Source organism: Pinus tabuliformis, chromosome 7 (genome assembly GCF_031772625.1).
Source record: "Pinus tabuliformis cultivar Carrire ecotype Pingquan chromosome 7, CPIR1, whole genome shotgun sequence".
Lineage (NCBI taxonomy): Eukaryota > Viridiplantae > Streptophyta > Pinopsida > Pinales > Pinaceae > Pinus > Pinus tabuliformis.
In genome coordinates, this window is record NC_142293.1 from 854659813 (window position 1) to 854682743 (window position 22931).

The 22931-nt window shown below is 39.6% G+C and overlaps 1 protein-coding gene across 1 annotated transcript in view; it reads right to left on the reverse strand.

Annotated features, from left to right (window-relative positions):
* Positions 1-22931, reverse strand: part of LOC149250304 (urea-proton symporter DUR3-like) — a 423880-nt gene that overhangs the window by 203021 nt on the left and 197928 nt on the right. Inside the window, exons 2-5 of the mRNA XM_089456425.1 lie at positions 20662-20769; positions 20454-20549; positions 20162-20244; positions 19803-20023 (exon numbers count right to left, since the gene is read on the reverse strand). Of these exons, the coding sequence (XP_089312551.1) occupies positions 19803-20023; positions 20162-20244; positions 20454-20549; positions 20662-20769 (508 nt within the window). The remainder of the gene's footprint in view (positions 1-19802; positions 20024-20161; positions 20245-20453; positions 20550-20661; positions 20770-22931) is intronic.

The following is a 22931-nucleotide window of genomic DNA, read 5'->3' on the forward strand; positions in this document are numbered from 1 at the left end:
GAAGAGTGATGTTGAACACAGGTATCTTGCTCACTCACTAGGGTTTGCATGGTAGTAGAATTTCTGAAAATAATGGCAGGTATCTCCATTGGATTTGGATTTTAGTACTATTTTTCCCTCTTTATTGATAGTTGAAGTGAGCTGTGCAGGAAATTTAGATTGTGAAGATCAATGAGCATTTGGGGAAGTTCTTGGCTGAACCAGCCAACTCTCGAAAAGCATTTTCTTGAAGAACCCAGCCAGTTTTGATCCTGGGTTTATCATTTAAGTTTATCTTTTGAATGCATGAGAGGTTTTCTGAAGTATCTCATAGTAAATCTGAAATTCTGAAAATATTTCTGTGGATTATTGACAAATCTGGCTGCTTAGAGTCGTTAGTTTGTGAAAACTGTAATTATTTAGTTAAATTTTGGGTTTTATCCTTGCATATTTTGCCTCTGGATTTTCCATTTTTGCAGGTTGCAGGAAAAGATTCTTATTGGAAGCCAGATCTAGGCCCTGGAGGGTAAGATCTGGCCTCACAACCAGTTTTTGCAGGGTCACTGTTTTGTTGTCCAAGGGTTTCAAATTCAGTCACTTTCAGATCTGGAAATTTATTGCAGGATTTTCATCAGAAGCAAAGGGGAGTTAAAAGAAGTTCAAGGCTGTCCAAGCCCTGCAAAACCACAGGCAAATCTGCCTCCATACACGCAGTTTCCTTCCCACGCTGTAATCAATAAGGAAAATCGAATTTTTTTTTTACGCTGCTGCCAGAAAACTTCATGTTGCCAGCACACCTACAAAACCTCCTCACGCAGCCTTCTCTTCGCACGTCCCCTCTGTCTCATCCACGCAGTCACGACTCCACCGCTCCAACCTGCAGACATTTTCACGCTCCCATTCTGCTACCTGCGTCCAACAAACCCTCATCTCCCATCCGTAGCAGAGTCCTCACCTATACGTTGTCCCTGCCGCTCTACTCATTGATTCTTCACGTAGCACCATTCTATCCATCCGTTGTCTGCTCCCTCAATCTGCGTACGCTGCCCAACGTTTCCCTTCAACCTGCAAACACAAGCTCCACCATAGCTGCCTTGCTCCAACGTTCGGCCTGTCCATTGCCTGCGCAATTTCTCGGCTTCTTCACGTCCCTCATCCTTGCATTCCTCACGCAGCAACTCAGCAATCTCCTCTACATGCTCAGTTTTTCCACGCTGCTTTCCCTTCCACCATCGGGCTTGCATCACGCTGCCTGCAGTCAATCTGCTGCCCACATGTGTGCTGCATTTCTGCTGCAAACCCATTATCCCTCGCTTGCCCATCCACGCATATCATCTTCTACCCACACCTTTCCTGTGTCTGCTGCTCTTCATGCAGCTCCAACCTTCACCTGCTCAGCCGCCTGCGTATTGCTCCTCACCTGCACACATACATAACACAAATTCGATTTTTTTTTTGTTATATTATGACTGCATGTTAGGGTAGCGTATTTCCTCTTTTAATTTAGTTTCGTTTTAGTAAGAAAAAAACAAAACAAAAATACAAAAAAACAAAAATTAGTTTTAGTTTTTTTGATATAGGTTAGCTCTTTTAGTTTTAGGTTTATTAAATTTTTTGTTTTAGCCTTAGATTTAGATCTCTTTAATTTAGATTTAAATCTTTATTTAAGTCTAGCTTAGTTTTGTGGTTCTAGTTATTTGTAGTTTTTGCTTAATTCATTTTTGTTCTATTTGAAAATCATAAAAGTTTCTTTTAGATTAGATTTTAGATTTATTTGGTTTTCTTTTGTTTGAATTTTGACTTTAAAAAATAATATTTAAAAATATAAAAAAATAAAAAATCCCAAAAAGCATAAAAAAGTAATCCTTAGGCTTTTTATTTTGTTTTATAGTTTAGATTTTTTAGATTTAAGTTTTATTTATTTAGACTTTGTTTTGTTTTAATCTTAAAATTTTATAAAAATAAAAATATATATATAAAAATCATAAAAAGTTGTTCTTTTTTTTGAAATATTTTTGTGTCGCATTTAGTCTTAGCATATTTTGTCACGTTTCCAAATTTTGGTGTATTTCGCTAAGGCTAATAGATTTTTGATGTGGGATTAATATTTATCATTTTTATGTGGTTAAACATGCTTAAATGTTCATTTGAAGATTAGCTATATGAAAGTGATAACTGGTTAGCATTTAAAATTGCGTGGTTATTTAAAGCATTTAATCTTTTGAATTTTAATTGCTGGAATATTGTTAAGGCATTGAGCATTTATCGATTACCTCGCATTTGGTAAAATTAATCTTTGTTTGGGTTATTTGATGATAAATGATTGTTAATGGTGGAATTACAAAGTTCATATTTCTGCAGCATTTGATAAACAATTATTTAATCATTAACTCCATAAGGCACTGGTACATTAACTTCTAAAATCAATCAGGTGCTAATTTTCCTTGCTGTGTCTCCCAACCCAACTGGTCCACAGTTGGTCATCCTTTATCCCATAGGGTCTACCCCCCTTAGCCTCGGGAGACGGCTTAAACGGAGAGATCGGGGATCAGGGTGACAGCCCCCGGTCTGAGCATTGTCGTGACAATCTGTGCGACAACAAAGCATAATCATTTAAATTTTAGGATCTGAACTGGTTAGCTTTTAAATTTCTTGGTTGATTAAGGTAATTGTATCTCTTGAAATGTAATTGCTAAGACATTGTGCATCTGTTGAATATCTTGCATCTATCTATCGTCATTGCTTGGATTATTTAATGCTCGTTACATGTTAGACATTTTGCAAATATTTTCAAGCAATTGTTAAAGAGTTTTATCGCGGAATTATAAACAAATTTCATATCTCTGTTTCCTAAGCAATAGCAACTAATCAATTACTTGGATCGTCGACTCCATAAGGCACTAGTATTAATCATTTAAAATCTAATCAAATTCTAAGCCTTGCTAAGCCTTAATCAAGTACTTGATCGTCTCGCTGTGTCTCCCGAACTGGTTGGTTCCCAACTAGTTCTTCTTCATTCCATTTTTTCCATAGGGTGTACCCACCTTAGCCTGCTATAGGGAGACAGCTTAAATGGAGAGATTAGGGATCAGGGTGACAGCCCCCGGTCTGAGCGTTGTCGTGGTGCCTAGACACCTGTGTGACAACATTTTTTTGCACCGCTGCCGGGGACATTTTATTCTCGGTGTTTCAATGACATTTCCTTATCATTCTTCTCATTTCTCATCTTTTCATTTCAGCCGGCAACGACAACATTTTTTGGCGCCATTGTCGAGGATAGAGTTTTTTATGTCCTTGGTTTCTTCGACATCGTTTTAATCATCTCATCTTTTCCGCCATTCATTAGCCTGTCAAGCGGCACAACATTTCCTGGCGTCATTTGATCTTTTCATCGCCTTATCTTTCGTCATCTCGTTAATCGTTTCATCTGCACCTTTAGCACCTGGACATTTCGGTTCGTTTCTTGTTTGGGTGGTGACTCCACTTCTTCCATTTATTATTTCTCAGACAAGAAGCCCTCCCTTATATCCGGTTGTTTGTTGCCTTTTGGATCCTAGAGTTAGATTCATGTTCAAGTGGTGACTCCACTTCTTTCATTTCTACTAGAAGCTCCCTTCTTGTGGATCTCTTGATTTTCTTGAGCAGAGGTCTCTCTCTATCATCCATTTGGTCCCTCATTATTCATCATGGATTATTCATTTACCCCGTGTCATTTTACTGATGTTCTCCATGATATTCCAGAAGTGGCCATTCATAAATTGTCTTTGTTCTCGGGTGGTGATTCAATCGCTGTTAGAAAGCATCTATGCAGGTATACTCGTATAATGCTCATATGTTGTAGTTCTCCTTAGATCATGAAGATGTCAAAATGCTTCTATTTGCCTTTTCTTTAGAGGGTGATGCTTTGAATTGGTTTAATAATTGTCCTGAAGATTCTTTCGCTTCTTTACAAGACATCGTTAATGCTTTTAAAGATAGATATGGTTATCAAGATAGCTCGCCTTGTGCCCCTAAAATTATGCAACAGAATGAAAGTGATTTTGTGAAGGATCCAACTATCGATGAAAGATTTCAAGACAATTCTCCATATCAGAATGTGCCATCCACCTATACCGTTGTAGATCAAATCCATGACAGTGGAAAAACCGGGACAAATTGTCAAATCAGTGTCGACAATGAAAGGGAAAATGAGAAGCAAATTATAGAAGAACTAATGTGGCTGGTAAAAAATATGGAGATTAATCAAGAAAAATTTGTAACTGATTACGTCAAGGATATGAGAACTTTATACACCCACCTGGAAAAGTGATATAAGGAGATGGAAATCATGAAAATTAGACATTCTGATCACGTAACCGACATGCAGAGTCAGCATGCAAAGGAAATGGAAACCATGAAAGCTAATCATGGCAGAGAAATTAATTCTATGCAAAGCAAGTTATTAGCCCTAGAGGAAAATATGACGATCATGGAATTTAATCATTCAAATCACGTGACTACCATGGAAGCAAGTTATCAGGAAGAAATAAGTGCAATTCAGAACAAGTTGTCAACTATGGATGAAGAAATGACCATCATGAGATTCGATTATAATAATCAGTTAGCTATCATACAACCAAATCATGAGAAAGAGATAAACTATATGCAACATTGCTTGATGACCATAAAAGCAGATAATGACAAAGTAATAAAAGATATGGAAGCTAGCCAGATATGTCTTCAGAATAAGTTATTGAGCATGGAGGAAGACCATGCCAACGAAGTCCATGCTATGAAGGTTGAACACTATAACCAAATGGATGCCATAACAATACAAGTACAGAAACTTCAGCATCAGTCAGAGGATGAAAGAAACAAGGAAACATCAACAAATCATAAGCCTCCCTATCTGCTACAGCAAGCTCCATCTTATTATGAAGTCCTTTGTTCCATTGAAAAGTGGCTAATTGAAGGTGACCTGGATAAAATGGAAATTAATGAGCAGATGCAAAATGAATAGAGACATGTTATGCATATCTTACATACTTCATCTAAGAGTTTTGAAGCAGAATGTTCCACATCATTAGTGATGCAACCTACCACAAAGAAAAAGCGCAAGAGAAAGAGAATGAGAAAGCGATTTGATGCTTCAAATGGTCGTGAACAACATGATTTTCGGATAGGAAATAGTCCTACCGTATGCAGGATTGGACATGGCACATCCGAGAAACAGCTAACAGATTTGCCTCAAAGCAAGCAAATGCTCAATATGCACTATATTGAACACATCTGATGCCATGGTGCATCTTTGTATTGTATTTCTAACCTTATGCCCTGTTAATTCAGTATTTCATTTTGTAGTTAGATTTGTGTTTTTCATGTTATTAGACTAGTTAATAAATAAAGAGCTTATATATTTCCCGTGCTTAATGTTATACAATGATTTTTGGATGGACGCTACTTATGTTTTGTTGTGTGTTGCGTGGATGCAGATTCTGGATTCTCACATTCCTCTAGTGCAGCAACCTGTCCCCAAGTAGAGCCAGATGTTGACCACTACATGTCAACGACCCATAGCATTACACCCCCTTTTTCGCAAAAGGGATAGTGCCTGATCGATGTGTTCCTACCATCCAGCGATCATCATCAACCTGAGGATCATCTCATAATGTAAACCCAGTATGCATGTGTATAATGTAAGTAATCTTAGCAGATCCGTGTCGTGTATGTAATCACCTAGGTAAACCTACTTTTCTAGTGACGATCTACATTTTGGGAGGTTTTTTGTCTCACCGATCCATTCTCGGATGGTCAGCAGAGTTTTCCTTCAGCCTTACCCCAAAGCCAGAATGGATTTTGTCACTGGAATCTTAGGGGAGTCCTAGTGTTCTAGATCGAGTCTATGGAATAATCCTAACTATTTGGTTAGGTTATTTTATTACAAATTGCTTGATTTGTTAGATTATATTTGTGTCACAGAACTGGGTAGTCTTTAAGGGTCCTTTTCAGATGGGTTTTCCCCCTTGTGATGTAAACAAATGTGAAAATCATGATGTAAAGTGTCATAAGGGTTGGAAAAATAATTTATCCCCTCATAGGTTAATTAATTAAATTTTCTGGACAAAATTAATTAAAATCCTAAGCCAGAAATTTAATTAATTCTAGGTCCTAGGTAAATTTAAATTTTCCAAAGGCAAAATTCGTAGGTCCTTTAAAAAATTAAAGTTTAAGAGGTCCAGGGACTAAGGTTAATTGATTATTTTGCTAAATTTTATGCCTTTGGTTAAGTCAATGTCAAAATTTTGAGGAAATTAATTCAAAAATTTAATTTTTGAACTAATTAAAATGCATTTAATTGAAAAATTCGAAATTTCCTCAATATTTAAAATTTCGACGGATGAGATTAAAAGAAATTTTGATCCTCATCAACGGTCGAGATTGCTTTGACAAGGATCACTCAAACTAGCCGTTGGAAGATTTATCTTTAAATAGGAGGTCATTTGTCAGTCAGTATCATCCAATCTTTTGATCGTGTACTAACCGAAAAGCTCTCTTGTAATCTTTTTATGAGCAATAAAGAAAGATTTTGGGGTTAATTTTTGCTGGTGTTACTCTTCATGGAAATGCTGTAAGATGTATTATTTTCGTGCATAATTTCCTTTTTGCCATTAATAGTAGCTTCTGAAGAGCGATTCGAGTACAGGTATCTTGCTCAGTCGCTGGGGTTTGAATGATAATTTAAGTTTTGAATATAATAGCAGGTATCTCTATTAGATCTGAATTTTATTATTGTTTTCTCGCTCTATGTTGACGGCTGAATTGAGTTTTGTAGGAAAATCCTTGATTATTAGATCATCGGGCGTTTGGGGAAGTTCTCGGCTGAACCAGCCAACTCCCGATCCGTGTTTTCTGAAGAGCCCAGTTTGAATTTATTAATTTTAGGTATGTTCTATGCTTAGAGCAATTTATTTCAATTTTCACAGTTCGCTCCATATCTTTTCCAAATTAGCAATCACATCAGCATTAAAGTAAAATGTAGATAGAACATAAACATAAATCGCAGAAGACAAGCCAAGACAAGAGGACACAAGATGTGGTGCTAGCCAGGGACAAACCCCAATGTGGGGAAACCCTTGATCAATTCTTCTTATATGTTCTTCAATCGTTCAGCAGAGAGAGAGAGAGTACATTTACAACAGAAGTCAACACTTTGACTTATCTAGATAAAAGCATAGATCATCTCTAAGAAGATGATACATGAGATCAGTTGAAGACATGCTGCTTCAACTAATTCTCCAAGGTGACTCCTTCACCTATCGTTGTGCTACATTTCGTCATCATGTTGCACCTCACCGAACTGCACCTTTTGCACCCATCATCACTATGCTGCATCTCATCACGCTTCATTAATCATGACTGTACCCATCACTGTACTACATTATGTGCCATTGTTGCACCATGTTGCCATCCTGACCTATGTGTTGGCTGCGCCTTGCTTGCTTGTTGTCCCTTGCTTGCTTGTTGTTCCTAGCATGCTTGTTGTCCCTAGCATGCTTGTTGTTGCATGCTAGCTGTAACATTGCATGCTTGGTGTATTTGCTGCTAAGTACCATACAACTGTCCCAATGTTAGTTAGTTGTACCTTGCATGCTGCTCTCCTTCGGAGACAGATGCTCTGGTTGTTTTGACAGTTCCCGACAGTTCTAGCAGTTCCGGCTGTCCCCGACAGTTCCGATAGTTCCGGCTGTTCCCGGCAGTCCCGGCAGTCCCGACAATTCCGGCTTTTCCAGCATTTTCGGCTTTTCCAGCAGTTTCGGCAGTTCCGGCATTTCCGGATTTTCCGGCTTTTCTGGCTTTTCCGGCTTTTTTGGCAGTTCCGGCTTTCCTGGCAGTTCTAGCTTTTCCGGATTTTCCAACTTTTTCGACAGTTCCGGCTTTTCTGCCCTCTGGATCAGGGAAACGTTATTCCTTAGGATCTCTCCTCCTACTAAAACCCAAAGACAAGTAGAGAGAGGAAGAGATCCCAAGTGTGTTGAAATGACTTGAAGGCCACCTCTATTTATACTAAAACGCTGTTTATTTGGTTGTTGGCTGACCTTGACGAATTGTCTTATAACGCAAATAAATTCATAACTCCATGAATACTTATCGGAATTGGATGATCTTTAGATCAATCCTACACCTTTTGATGAGAGGGATCCAAGAAAAATATCAGCTGCCATAAATAAGATGACCCACATGGAGTTTGGCCCTAGTTGCCAATTTTAACACTCCCTCTCAACTAAGGAGAACTCCATCCGTTGATCCATATGTCCGACTGTACTATCTCTGTCATCAATGCCCTGCACTCCTCTGCTCTGCTCTGATATGTTGAGCTCTGCTCTGCTTTGATATGCTAAGCTCTGCTCTACTGAGCTCTGCTCTGATCTGCTTTGCTCTACTCTGCTAAACCATGAAGAAGAAGAATTGGTCGAGAATGTCTCATACCATTCTCTACTGACCCGAAGTTAGTTTCATCTGAACAGAGTGTGTCACATCACTCTTACTGACCTGAAGTCAGTTTTATTGATCCTAGATCAATATCACAAGAGAGTGTCTCAAACCACTCATACTAATCCCAGATGAGTTTCATTGATCCTAGATCAATGTCACAAGAAAGTGTCTCAAACCACTCATACTGATCCCAGATAAATGGAGGTCATCCTAGCATAGGGAGTACGGTAGATATAGCGATGCGTCCATCGATAGTACTACTATGGTCCCTATTCTCATTTTCCTACTCATTGATCAGATGAGAGTTACTTCCCATGAGTCCCAGACTGCATGGGTAGGATGCCTCGACAAGAGAAATAATCATCCTGTCCACAGGAGAACGAATCATCCTGTCAGTGGATGCCACGGAGAACTAATCATCCTGACCCACAGGAGAACTAATCATCCTGTTCCACAGTCGCCACGAAGAACAAATCATCCTGGCCCATAGGAGAACTAATCATCCTGTTCCATAGTCTCCACGGAGAACAAATCATCCTGGCCATGGAGAACAAATCATCCTAGCCCACAGGAAAACTAATCATCCTATTCCACAGTTGCCACGGGAGAACTAATCATCCCGACCCACAGGAGAACTAATCATCCTGTTCCACAGTTGCCACGAGAGAACTAATCATCCCGACCCACAGAATAACTAATCATCCTGTTCATAGCACACCACCAAGGGAGGGTGAGTCGCCCTGTGGTTGTATGTTGCTCCAGTAAGTACCCCAAGCCCCCCAGATCTCCCAGAGCTCAATGCATGCAACATGAAGGACCCTTATAAGAAGGTCTCTCAACGATCTCAAGTCGTTCGGGAAAGTCACAGATTTGACCTTTCCGCGGGGCTTTGACAAAATGTCCGCGACCTATACATCAGTCTCAATGCGATGGAGCCTCCTCGCTCATCGGCTTACAATATCGCAGATAAGGCAGTATCTGATGTCTATCTGCTGGAGCAATCATCGAATACGGGATTCCTCAATAATCGAATCCCCCCTCTGGTTGTCACAGAGAATCACAGTGGTATTCATCATGTGTATAAACAACTCACTTAAGAGCTTCTGCAACCATGCAACTTCACACGAGATCATACTTGTAGCTATGTATTCGGTCTCGGCGGTGCTTATAGCAACCGACTTCTGCTTCCTACTCATCCATGATATCGAAGCAGAATCCAAAGAGAACCAACACTGAGAAGTGCTCTAGTGATCCTCCACACTCCCTGCCCACTCAGCATTCGAATAATCATGCAGTTTCATATTTCCGGCAGTGTATCTCAATCCATGGGAGATTGTGCCCCGAAGATATCTCAGAAGATTCTTGGCACCAATCCAGTGAGGCTCAACCAAATATGAGCTCACCATGCTAACTTCAAAACATATGTTCGGACGGAAGTTCACCAAGAACATCAACATGAATGAGTTTATGAAACTTAGAGGCATTTCTCAAATTTGGTCCGACATCACTACTATATAACTTCTAAAAGTTAAGATCCTCGAGGTAGTCACTGGCTTGCAGTTTATCATTCGACATCTGGAATCCAACTCCCTCTTACTTCTGCGAATGAGAGGGTCTGCACCTGTCAGAAATAGGTCGTCCTCATAAGGTGCTGGTATGAGAGGTCTATCATCCACAACCTTTGGGTAATGGTTTGGATCGGTTTCACTCCTAGTGAATCTCAGCTTCATCAGACAGCTATCAATCCTCTCATACTACGCCTGGGGTGTTTTGCTTCAAGCCATAGAGGGCTTTTTTCCACCTGTATACATGAGATTCCCGATCATGAATCTCAAACTCCTTGGGTTGTTCCAAACTTGTGGACCTGCTGCATGAGGGGATGGTCCCCTTATAAGATTTTCCTTCGGTACATCTTAGACATGTACCTTCATGTTCTACTTAAATTCAGACATCCCTATCACCATTTGACTCACATCAGGTAGGGCCCCATAGGTAGACCTCTGGTGTTATAGATGCGATATGTCAATTGACATGATCCCCAATGGACCATCCTACAACTTGATACAAATTGCCAACCCTGAACCCATGAGAAAAAGCATCTTTGAAAATTATATTTTTTAACATGTACCTTTCCATCAATGAATGCCACCCTGAAACCTTTGACTTCCATTTCCGAGATGGACACCAGGTTATTCTTGCGATCAGGTGGCATCGGCTCCAAGTATAATCCCACGATTGTTTCCATCTCTACCAAATTAGAGAGTGCACCCATCTATTCGATGAAGTGCCTTGAAGCACTACAATCTATAAGCCAGATTCCCAAAGAATTTGAAGGAGAGGGCCAATACAAGATAACGCTTCTTTATCTTATCAGAAACAACATTTGATTCTTCATACCTGGGGTTCCTTGCTTTCTATGAAGAGTCGGCCATTTCCTTGATGACCTACATTACCTATCATTCCTTTGATCACTGAAGATGTCCCTGGAATGATTGTTATCATCATCAAGTGATGTGTCCCTGCCATTCGAACACTCCTTTGCATAATGGCCGAACTAGTTATCTGCCTTTCCTTCCACCCTGAGATCCGGTCTTCCAATGAAGTGATCTTTAGGTAGGCCATATTCCGCTGCGCCATTCTGATAATATTCTCTGCTTCGACTTCACCCTTGGTGAATTTGAAGAGGGATGAGGAATCCACTGATCCTTTTGTCCTTTCCCAACTGTCTTCGGTGATTGCTCTTTCACTCTTGCTTGGGCATTGTCTTCACCTCAGCTCTGATACCATGTTAATTTTAGGTATGTTCTATGCTTAGAGCAATTTATTTCAATTTTCACAGTTAGCTCCATATCTTTTCCAGATTAGCAATCACATCAGCATTAAAGTAAACTGTAGATAGAACATAAACATAATCGCAGAAGACAAGCCAAGACAACAGGACACAAGATGTGGCGCTAGCCAGGGACAAACCCCAATGTGGGGAACCCTTGATCAATTCTTCTTATATTTTCTTCAATAGTTCAGCAGAGAGAGAGAGAGATAGTACGTTTACAATAGAAGTCAACACTTTGACTTATCTAGATAAGAGCATAGATCATCTCTAAGAAGATGATACATGAGTTCAGTTGAAGACATGTTGTTTCAACTAATTCTCCAAGGTGACTCCTTCACCTATCGTTGTGCTGCATTTCGTCATCATGTTGCACCTCACTGCACTGCACCATGCTGCACCCATCATCACTATGTTGCATCTCATCACGCTTCATTAATCATGACTGTACCCATCACTTTACTACATTATTTGCCATTGATGCACCATGTTGCCATCCTGACCTATGTGTTGGTTGCACCTTGCTTGCTTGTTGTCCCTAGCATGCTTGTTGTCCTTAGCATGCTTGTTGTTGCATGCTAGTTGTCCCTTGTATGCTAGTTGTAACATTGCATGCTTGGTGTATTTGTTGCTAAGTACCATACAACTGTCCCAATGTTAGTTAGCTGTCCCTTGCATGCTGCTCTCCTTCGGAGACAGATGCTCCGGTTGTTTCGGTAGTTCTGGCAGTTCCGGCTGTTCCCGGCAGTTCCGGTTGTTCCCGGCAGTCCCAGCAGTGCCAGCTTTTCTGGCAGTTCCAGCTTTTCCGGTAGTTCCGACAGTTCCGGCATTTCCGGCTTTTCCAGCTTTTTTGGATTTTCCAGCTTTTCTGGCAGTTCCAGCTTTTTCAGCATTTCCAGCTTTTCCGGCATTTCCGGCTTTTCCGGCATTTCCGGCATTTCTGGCTTTTCCAGATTTTCCAGCTTTTTTGCCCTCTGGATCAAGGCAACATTATTCCTTAGGATCTCTCCTCCTAATAAAACCCAAAGACAACTAGAGAGAGGAAGAGATCCCAAGTGTGTTGAAATGACTTGAAGGCCACCTCTATTTATACTAAAACGTTGAGCACATGTGGGGTTTATTTGGTTGCTGGCCGACCTTGACGAATTGTCTTATAATGCAAATAAATTCATAACTCCATGAATACTTATCGGAATCGGATGATCTTTAGATCAATCCTAAACCTCTCAATGAGAGGGATCCAAGAAAAATATCAGCTGCCATAAATAAGATGACCCACATGGATTTTGGCCCTAGTTGCCAATTTTAACAGAATTTGATCCTAGGCTTATCATAAGATATTTTTATGGGTGATGCATGAGGGTTTTGAGAACAGGTTGCAGATCTGAAGGGGAAGTTTGATTTTGAAGCCAGATCTAGGCCCTGGAGGGTAAGATCTAGCCTCAAAACCAGCTTTTGCAGGGACATTATTTCTGCAGTCCAAGGGTTTTAAAATATTTTAAATCTGGAAACAATGATACGAGGGTTTCATTGATAAATCTGAACACAAGTGCGAAATTCGTTGGTTGCTGGGTTATGTGGAATTTGCACTGCCTTCCTGAGGCTTTAGAAATCGTTTTGAGATCGTTTTTTGCTGCCTGGGGTTTTTCAACAGAAAATTTTTCCGATTTGTTTTATTGCCTTGGGTTTATTCTCTGCGTTTTTCTATTCTCTAGAACTTTTTAAAATTTTTCTTGCGCCTCATCTTCATTTTTGAGTCTCTAACCCGCATAAATATTTCACCCTCACCACTCTGCCTAAGCTCCTTGCCTTCATTGTCCGATACCAACGTTTTTCTCTTCCCATTTCCGCAGCCTATCCCCTCTCTGTCACTGCTCCTACTCTAGCCCGCAGCTACAACTCCAGATCCGTCCTCACCCGCTGCCAAATGCTGTCCACGCATGGTCCATTTCCAGGTTGCCTGTCTGCAGCCCTTCTCCCATCAATCCGCACGTCCAACCCTCTCTGCGTTGCCTCATCGTACTGCCTTTTCTCCATACGCTTCTCCTTCAAACTGCAACCCTCTGCCAGCCCATCATGCTCCATCCTTCTTCGCTGCCTTAAATCCTCACGCAGCAAGCTGCTCCATTTCCTCACGCAGCTGCCCATTCACTGTAACTTCCTACGTTTCTCCTTGCATCCATTCCAACTCCTTTCCATCTGCCCGCAAACCTGCAAACAAACCCTCAGCTCCTCTGTCTAATCTTCCGTCCGCCCATCCTGCACACACACACAACAAGACACTTTTCGATTTTTTTTTATTTCTTCTGTTTAGTTTGTGTTAGGTTTAGTTTGTCCCCTTTTTTTATACAAATTCGATTTTTTTTTACTGGGTTTCTCTTTGCTTTCTTTATGTTTCATTTTTATTTGTTTGGATTTTATTTAGGTTACGTTTATTTTAAGATTTTCGAATTTTTTTTATGAGTCTTCATTTTATTCTTATTTGATTTGATTTTCTTTGAATTCGTTTTCATTTCTTTTCTTTTGTTTGTTTAGTTTATTTTTTGGGTATGACATTTTAATTTTTGTTTGATTTCAACTTTGTTTAAATTGTTTTATGTTTCATTAAAAACTTTAAAAAATTCAAAAGTCCGATTTCGATTTCCATTTTATTTTGTTAGTGTAGGTTCGATTTTTAGTTTTTTTTTTGGGTTTTGTTTTATTTTTTGTTTCTTTCATTCAAAATATAAAACCTAAAAACATTAAAAAAATTAAAAAAATTTAAAGGGCTAAAAGGGACTTCACATTAATGTGACTTTGAGATATCCTAAAGTTTTAAATCGAAATAAATTTCACATTTAAAGGTTTTAAATTTTTTATGTGGCCTCTGGCCCATTAAAAATTTTAAAAAATTATTAAATCTTTTTCGATTTATTTCGGTCACATTTAGTCTTGCTTAAAATATCAAGAAATTCACCTAAGGAATAATTAAGTTGTCAATCTAAAATTTCTTCTTGGTGTCTTTTGTGCTAAGGTAAGATCTAAAGGTAAATTTTTGTGGTATTTGTCATTTCTCTATAGTTAAATGTGCTTAAATTTTTATATCTGAAGATTAACTATTTGAAAGTGGTAAATTTCCTAGATTTGGGATTTTAAGCATAATCATTTAAATTCTAGGATCTGAACTGGTTAGCTTTTAAATTTCGTGGTTGATTAAGGTATTTGTATCTCTTGAAATTTAATTGCTAAGACATTGTGCATCTGTTGAATATCTTGCATCTATCTATCGTCATTGCTTGGATTATTTAATGCTCATTACATGTTAGACATTTTGCAAATATTTTCAAGCAATTGTTAAAGAGTTTTATCGTGGAATTATAAACAGATTTCATATCTCTGTTTCCTAAGCAGCAGCAGCTAATCAATTACTTGGATCATTGACTCCATAAGGCATTGGTATTAATCATTTAAAATCTAATCAAATTCTAAGCCTTGCTAAGCCTTAATCAAGTACTTGATCGCCTCGCTATGTCTCCCGAATTGGTTGGTTCCCAACTAGTTCTTCTTCATTCCATTTTTTCCATAGGGTCTACCCCCCTTAGCCTACTATAGGGAGATAACTTAAACGGAGAGATTGGAGATCAGGGTGACAGCCCCCGATCTGAGCGTCGTCGTGGTGCCTAGATACTCTGTGCAACAAAAGTAGAAATAAATTAGATAAAGTGAATGGAGGGTTTCTAACTAAGTAGACTTAGAAACTTCAATAGGATGCCCCAGAGAAAATGGAAATCCACTCAGAGAAGATAACTGGAAATTCTCTCACACTGATTCTGGAAATTCTATATTGTCCCCAGCTCCTATATGACCCACTGCGCAGTCTTTGCGTGAGCCTGCGCAGTCTCTGCGTGAGCCTATGCAGCCACTGCGTGAATTCTGCGTGGAGACTCCCTCTGACTGCGTCAACCTTGGCTACTGCTGCTTCTGTTGCTGAGAAATCGAGATTTCTCTTACCAGTCACCCACATTGATTCCTGGCACTGATCTCTACTATCCCCCAGCACTTCTGCATCAACCTCCACTTGTTGCTGCGATGTCCCTCCTTGGCACAACACTGGCTCTATTATCCTTCACTGTCTTCTCTAATGTGTATTCACTGCAACTGGAAATCACTTCCTTCTTGTACTGCCTCTGATCCTCATTGCTTGATCACTGGTTCGAATTCCTTAGCAAACCTTGCCCTAGGAAAATCGAACTGACTGATCAACTCTGTGTATTTCAAATGAACCCCAAGCCTCCTCCTTATACTTTTCTCGTTGAGACTTCAACGGCCGAGATTAAGTCTCTAATCAATGGCTAAGATTAAATCTTGACTTGATCTGCTTACTAAAACATTCTCACCCATATTTTAATTAAAACCCATTAATACTTTAATTTTCCTAAGTTTAGACTTAGGAACCCCATTAAAAATATTAATTATTTTAATAAAATACAATCCGGGTGGAATTTCACCAAACGGTTTCTGAGTTCTTTAGAACTCATGTGCCTTAGCCTCTCCACCAATTTTTATGGCTAGAGCACATCCGATGCTACCAAAAAGATAACAGTACGAAAGAACTAAAAATGCTCAAGATCCTTGAGGAACCCACCTCTCAAATCAATACCTTGCTATGGGAGCCCAGATAAGTAGTAGCAGGATGGACTAAAGTGTCAGATGGTGCAGAGAAGTGTTGGAGTGATAGATACAGTGGCTAGAACGCCAAGTCTGAGCAGCATAGTGTAGAGTTGCAACAGTGCAGGGAGGCACAGTGTAGTAGCAACAACAGCGCGGTGGCTTCAGAGGGACAACGTGGGACTAGCAGCAGTCATATCTTGAGCATCGAGATGCATCTATGCTGAACACTTATTCAGTAATTTGGGATGTTTTTTTGTTGTTGATGCAATAGCAGCAGCAGTTTGCAGTGCAGTGGCAGTAGCAACAAAAATGCAGAAATTTAGAGGGAGTTGTAGTACAGATGCAATGTTGACAGTGGCAGGGTCAACAGCAGTATAGTTACAGCAGCAACACAGTAGTTGGTGGGCAGCAGGTCAGACATCAACAGTGCAGAGGACGATGTTATGAAGTCAGGGCGAAGCTTCAGTGGGAGGCATTGCTAGAGCACATTCCTCGCTAAGAGGGAGTGTTGATTTCTGGTAGCATCAGATGTGCTCTAAGTCTCAAATTTTGCAGGGAGGCTTGGGCATATGTATTCCAAAGAAACCAAAAAGCGTTTTGGGAAATTCCAACCGGAGACAGTTTTATTAAAATAGTTAATTATTTTTAATGAGACTCTAAGTCTAAACTTAGGAAATTAAAATTAATGGGTATTAATCTAACTGTGGGTGTAACTTCTAGAAGAAGACGAGGATCAAACATAAATGATCATAGCCATTGATTAGCTTATAATCTGGGTTGTTTAATGTCAATGAGAAGATTATTTAAGGAATCTTAAGGGTCATTTGGAAGAAAAACAAAGAGTTGATCAGTCAGATCGAATTGCTGAAGCTAGAGGCAGCGCAATGATTTGTAGTGATCACGCAGAGAGGGGAAGAGAGAGTTGTGGTTGGAGGATCTTCTCCAGGGCCAAGAATACTTAGCAGAGAGGCAGAGAGACACACAGAGGAGGCACTGCAGAGGCCAGAGAGGGTGACACAGAGCTAGGAAAAGCTCACGCAAGACCCACACAGAGCACTGCAAAGCCTTCACGCAGAAGTCTGAGATTTTCTGGGAGGCTGATGTTCTGATCCGGGAGGGATGGAATCAGCGCCTTAGAAGCAAACTGATTACCAACAGAGGTAACACAGGGCCTTAGAGGCTGACACAGACCCACGTAGGGGCAATGCAGAAGTAGCCGGGGAACTCGTTGGTTCAGCTACTGGATCAATGGAAACTTGCAGTGTAGAGTGAGGTAATCTCACTAATTTCTTTTTCCGAGTGATATTCTCTGTACTGGATTGCTAGCAAGGCATCCAAAGATTGTATTTAGAAATAACTTCTGCTTAATAATAAAAACCCTCAGATCTGCTACACCCGTTTTACCACATTGGGTTTTTTCCGAGGATATTTGTCCAAAAAGAACTGTCATTTGTGTTGTATCTTTCTCTATTGTTCAGTTTCTTGTTTCAGCATATTATTTAAATGGTGTAGGTTGCAGTATATGTATTTTGATGTTTGCCATAGCAAACTGCAAATAACTTGTTCATGTAAATCTATCAAGTAGGAGAATATCATCAGTTGCTGCAGTAGGGATTCTCGGGTTTAAGGAATTTTCACACATTGTTGGAAGCATTCTACTTTTGTTTTGAGAAAATGTATCTTTCATTCTTGTTGAGCAATTTATCTCAAGGCACTGGTTTTATGGTTTTATTATGTTAATGTTTTTTATGGCTCATATCATATTTTGCTCATAATTCTGAAAAGTAATCCACTTTCACTTTAACATCTCTCCTAGAACCTCGCATTTCTTTTAACTTAGTTTTGCATATTAGGGACCACCCCCCATAGCTAACCTAGGAGATAGGTTAAACAAAGAGAAAAGGGATTTAGTGTGACAACCCCTTCTCTTAGTTCCCTGCCACCAACCACACCTTGTGGGGTTGAAGGTTTTTCTCACTGACTTGTAGGTAGGTGTAGGTGGCAGGGTCAACACAGACCAATGACTGTGTCATTCCAAACAACTTCAAGCAATGTTTCCAAAAATGTTTAAACATTTGGCATGCAAAAATCCGGAGAATACCCTCAACAAATAGTTCAGAAAATTAGTCAAAACATTTCAAGAGTAAACTCAGGAAATAACTCCAACCAAGAATATGAGGCAAAATCTGAATTCATTATTGGGACTGTTCTTCAATTTTTACAAGGCAAAGGGGAGGGCAACACCTGGAAATTCGCCACAGCTGATGAAAGAGAAATGCCATTAATTTCTGCCTGGAAATTAAAATCAGATTCAGCTCCCTCAATAAACAACTTCAGCCTTCAATTACAGGTGAGTCTGCTACAGCAGAAATATTACAGCAGTACTATGCTCTGATGAGGACATTTTCTGCTCCACTGGAAACACAAAATTCGGCCTGATAGTGAACTGAACTCGGCCTATAGAAAGTGAGAATTTTGGCCTCTTCCAAACTGTTATAAAACCACTGTATTGTGCCCAATAATTCACTTCTCCTCTGTGGTATTAATTTCAGTCTTTGATCTGTGCGTGTATGTCCTTCTTGAGGGTGATTTGGCTGCCCTCTTAATGGATTTGGCCTCCTTAATTCTTGGACCAACTCAGCTCCAATATGGTATAAGGAAATTGGCCCTCTCTTGACACCAAATTTCTGGAAATGCTCAAAGACATTTGTCCTCCCTTAATGAATTGAGAACCCAGCTTCAAGGATCACAAATAGCCTAGGATTGAGTTGCTCTTGATGCACAAATCTGGAAATAACCCCTGGTGTTTTGGGCTGAGCAAATGGCACTGTGAAATCCCCTCGGCCTTGGTGGCTTACCTTGATAATACGACCTTGGGAAAATGATGTGACTTTCAGAAGTTTGGCCCCTTTGGAATGAGCTCTTCAACCCTTGTGCTCGGCCCTCATGTGAATTTACTAAACCCTACAATAAACTCCAGCTGAAGACACCTATAAAAAAATTCATTCAACGATGAAGGCTCCCTGCAATAGGCACAGTTGGAAGAATTGAGATAATCTTCCCCAAGAGCTAACTACAGTGGCACTCGAAGTTCACCGAAGTCAGCTATTGAGTTTTGCTTGAAACTCTCGAAATTTGCTTTAGCTTCTTTTCAATGTCAAATAGAAATGATAGGAGTAAAATGATTTGCAATTGAGTTCCTCCTCCTTTTATAATTCCACATGGAGCTCCCTATAGCTTCTAGATTCTCCTTTTTCTCTATTATTTTATTGGCGGGGGCCATTTTCCACTAGGAGACTTTTTTCCGCTATTTTAAATAAAATAATAATTTGCCTCCTTTCTCAATAAAATATTTTTTTCTGCCGTTTTCCATTAAAATAATATTGTCTTCCTCCTCCAATAAAATATTATTTTTCCACCACCCCATTAAAATAATAATTTCTCTCTTCTCTCACAAAATAATATTTCCAAAATTTTGCAAAACCCCTAAGTGATAATTGCATGCACAAAAATTGGGAACATCATAGGGATGGACTGGTGGGGTTGTCTTATCCTCACCAACTCTTCCCATTGAACATGTTGAATTTAATTTAATTTTTGGCATTTTCCCTCTTTGGTAAGTTTCACATTGGAGAACTCGGGCAAACCACAATTAGGTTTTGCTTCACATCCATCCATCCACCATTTTATTCCAAGAGAAAACAAAAAATTCAGAAATCAACCTTTGTACTATCTAGTGAAATAATACACTTAGAAATTGAAAGTGAATGGTTTGATGGAATGAAAAGAGAAAGTTATCTCATGCAAAACAAACAACCAAAAATTAATGCAATTGTGACAACAAAACTGAGTTCATGGTTCAGACTCATACGAATAAGTGAATGTATATAGCTAGCTAGAAAGGTAGCCTTTAATCCTCCAGCGATTGTGTAAACAATGACACCAAGAGGTATTAGAAAGCTAGCAGCATAGATATTTACTCCAGTAAGCGCCTTCACAACAGCAGATCCTCCCAAAAGTAGCATTGCTGTTACAATAATGTTTGTCAAGAAACAAAATGCAAGGAAGACAATGTGTGCAGCAGAGCCCCATCTGTAGATTATCAGCACAGACTTATTTAAGTAAGGATATAAATAAAGAATCACATGTCTCTGTTTAATTACAAGATTATGTTGCACTTTATTGTATATCATCAAAAAAAATGAATAATAGTGCACATTATTCACATACCTGGCTCGAATAATCTCACAAACAGTGTGTGCATAAGGAGCCTTCCTTTTGATTTCAATAGCTATTACTCCAAAAAGAATTATCTACATTCGAGGCATCAAAAGTCATGTTATTAAGATATTGGCAATAACAAAACTTTTAAACTTCCACATTAATGATGTTTCAAGTTAAGTTTATTGTATTGGCTTCTGCCAGTCACCTTATAGTCTTGGAGGTTAACAAGTTTTAATACAAAAAAATACAACTGTCTGTATTCTTGATTTATGATCCCATGTAAGAATAATTATGGTACCTGAATCGTGGCACCACTTGCATACCAGAAAGGGCCACTAATTCCATACTCCCAAGCAACATTGGAACTCTGCAAAATTGTTGCAGCCCATGTCCACTGCAGCAATTTGTTGTCAAAGTTAACTAAAAGGTCCCAATCTGAAACAACTATCAAAGAATCTAGAACAGAAATGAATTATAAAAAACCACTTCACAGGTTAAATAATTACCTGGGATACAATTACACTAGCGATAAGTCCAGTTTTAACGTTTCTACCAGCTGTATTGAACCATTCAGATGTATGTCGGGATCCTACATAACGTCTTTCTAGCCATACCTAATGCCAAAATCAGTATACCATTAAATATTTACTTATGCATGTTGTATTCATGAATCATAATAATTATTCTGTGTTTGGGAATTTACTCCAGCACTGAAAATCAGCTAATGTTTGATATCATAAATCTTTTCTCTCAAATAATTCGCAAATAATCTCAACATTTAGTGTTTATTTGGAACAAATGGAAAATATGGGGAAAGAATGGCAGTCAGAGGACAAGGTGTGATGATTCCATAGAAAAGCAACTAAACAGAAGTATATAAAACAACTCCATAAAGAAAATTTGTACGTTAGAGGTAGCATTGTCAAGTTATCTGTTATACTAAAGGATATTTCTGGGCCATAATGAACCAAACTTTCTATCAAAACTTGTATGTGAGAAAGCAACAATCAGCTATGAGAGCAGTGCCACATGAGTGGAGGGAGTATTTGCTACTTTCTGTCGAGCTATATGACTTCCAAAATGCTGTACATTGAGCCCCTGCACCACATTGACATGGATCCTAAACTGTAGGAGCTGCTTATGTCTAATAAGTAAGCTGTTAGGAGATATATTTATGGTTTTTCTTTTCATTTTCTCATGCATAATCAGTGCCACAAAGAAGGCATATGTCCCTAATCTGTAATATACCCAAGCAAAAATTCATGCAAATTTTTCCACAATTTTGAAACTCTCTTTGACACCTTTCTACAAAGAGTTAGCATGCAAATTCTGGAAAACACCTTCAGCAAATTATGTAATATTCCCAATTTTGATTTTTCATTTAATAGGATTAACGGAGTTTATTGGGGAAGTGCTAAGCATAGCACAATTTTGTAATCTAGGCATTGGAGATATTTTTGGTACATGGGACTTAGGAGAAATCGAAAATTTCAACCTTAGTGGAATGTAATGTTCCTAGGTAGGAATACAAATGATATTAAGCAAATAAACTGTGCAGCAGCATATAAAAATTAAACACACATCAAACATCCATGAAAATGCTACCAATAAGGAACTGCTGAGCCATATTATTAAAAAATTGTAGGCTAGATACAATATGAAATGGAATGGTGCACCTGGGCTTGTCCCAATGAACAAGCAAGACCAACCCCAGGTGGGAAAATAGCTGAGCTGAAGGCTGCCCAGCTGCTGCACCACTCTGCACTGCGCTACCCCAGTAAACTGCTGCCCTGCTGAACTTCAACTTGCTGGAAGGTGCTCAAAAACTGCCCAGAAAATTATATCCTTTTAGCCCCGGACTCCTTGGACAAAACCCAGAAAAAACCAAAAGGGAATTTAGCTAGTTTTGAATTTGGATTTTCGACCTCCTTGGAGCCTCTCCCCAGCTTCGACTGCCAATTTTGACTTGCAAGAAACAGCCTACAAATCCCTTTGCAAACTCCTCCAAAATGTTGGTTTTACCTGTGCTATTCAACTCCAAGCTCCCCGGATGGCTCTTGGCCAAGATCAACTGCTCCCCAAGTCCCACGAATTTGCTGCTGGATGGCCTCTGCGCAGTCCCTTTGTCCAGGAATTCGACTGACTGCTGCGCTGGTCTAGCTAGCTACAAACTCCAGCGAAAATGCCTTCTCTATACTGCCTCCTCAACTCCCGGATCTCCCAGCAAGCAATGAATCCCCTTGCTGACCTCCAACTCCTCTTGCGTGTTTTCTGGCTACCCAGGAATACGCAGTTCCCTCTCTGCGCTGATGGCTGAAGTGTGTTGTTGTCCTTGACTCCCTGAAACTCCTGTTAGAACAACCTCCCTAGGGCGGGCACAGATGGTCCCCCGAAGTAGAGGTTGAATCTCCCACGTGAGAGATTCGTGGCTAAACAACCGGTAGACTTGCTAAGCAGCAAAGCGTACAAGTGAGTGTTTGTTTGCAAATGTAGAAGATGGTTGAAAATGAGAGTTGATCCTCCTTTTATTACCTTGGGCCTCCTTAGCCTCATGTGGGCCCCTCCATGCATCCATTTGATTTCCCTCCAAGCACATCGAATGGCCAAGTTTGAATTCCCCATTTGGGTGGCCCCCACATTCCACTAACTGCTAAATAAAGTCGAAATTGCCCCATAGTTCCTAAGTCTAAGTGTGGGGTCCTCCTCCTAAGTCAAAATTGTGCCAAAAATGTGTAGCTGCACCCTATGACTAATGTCTTTGAGAAGGGACATGACA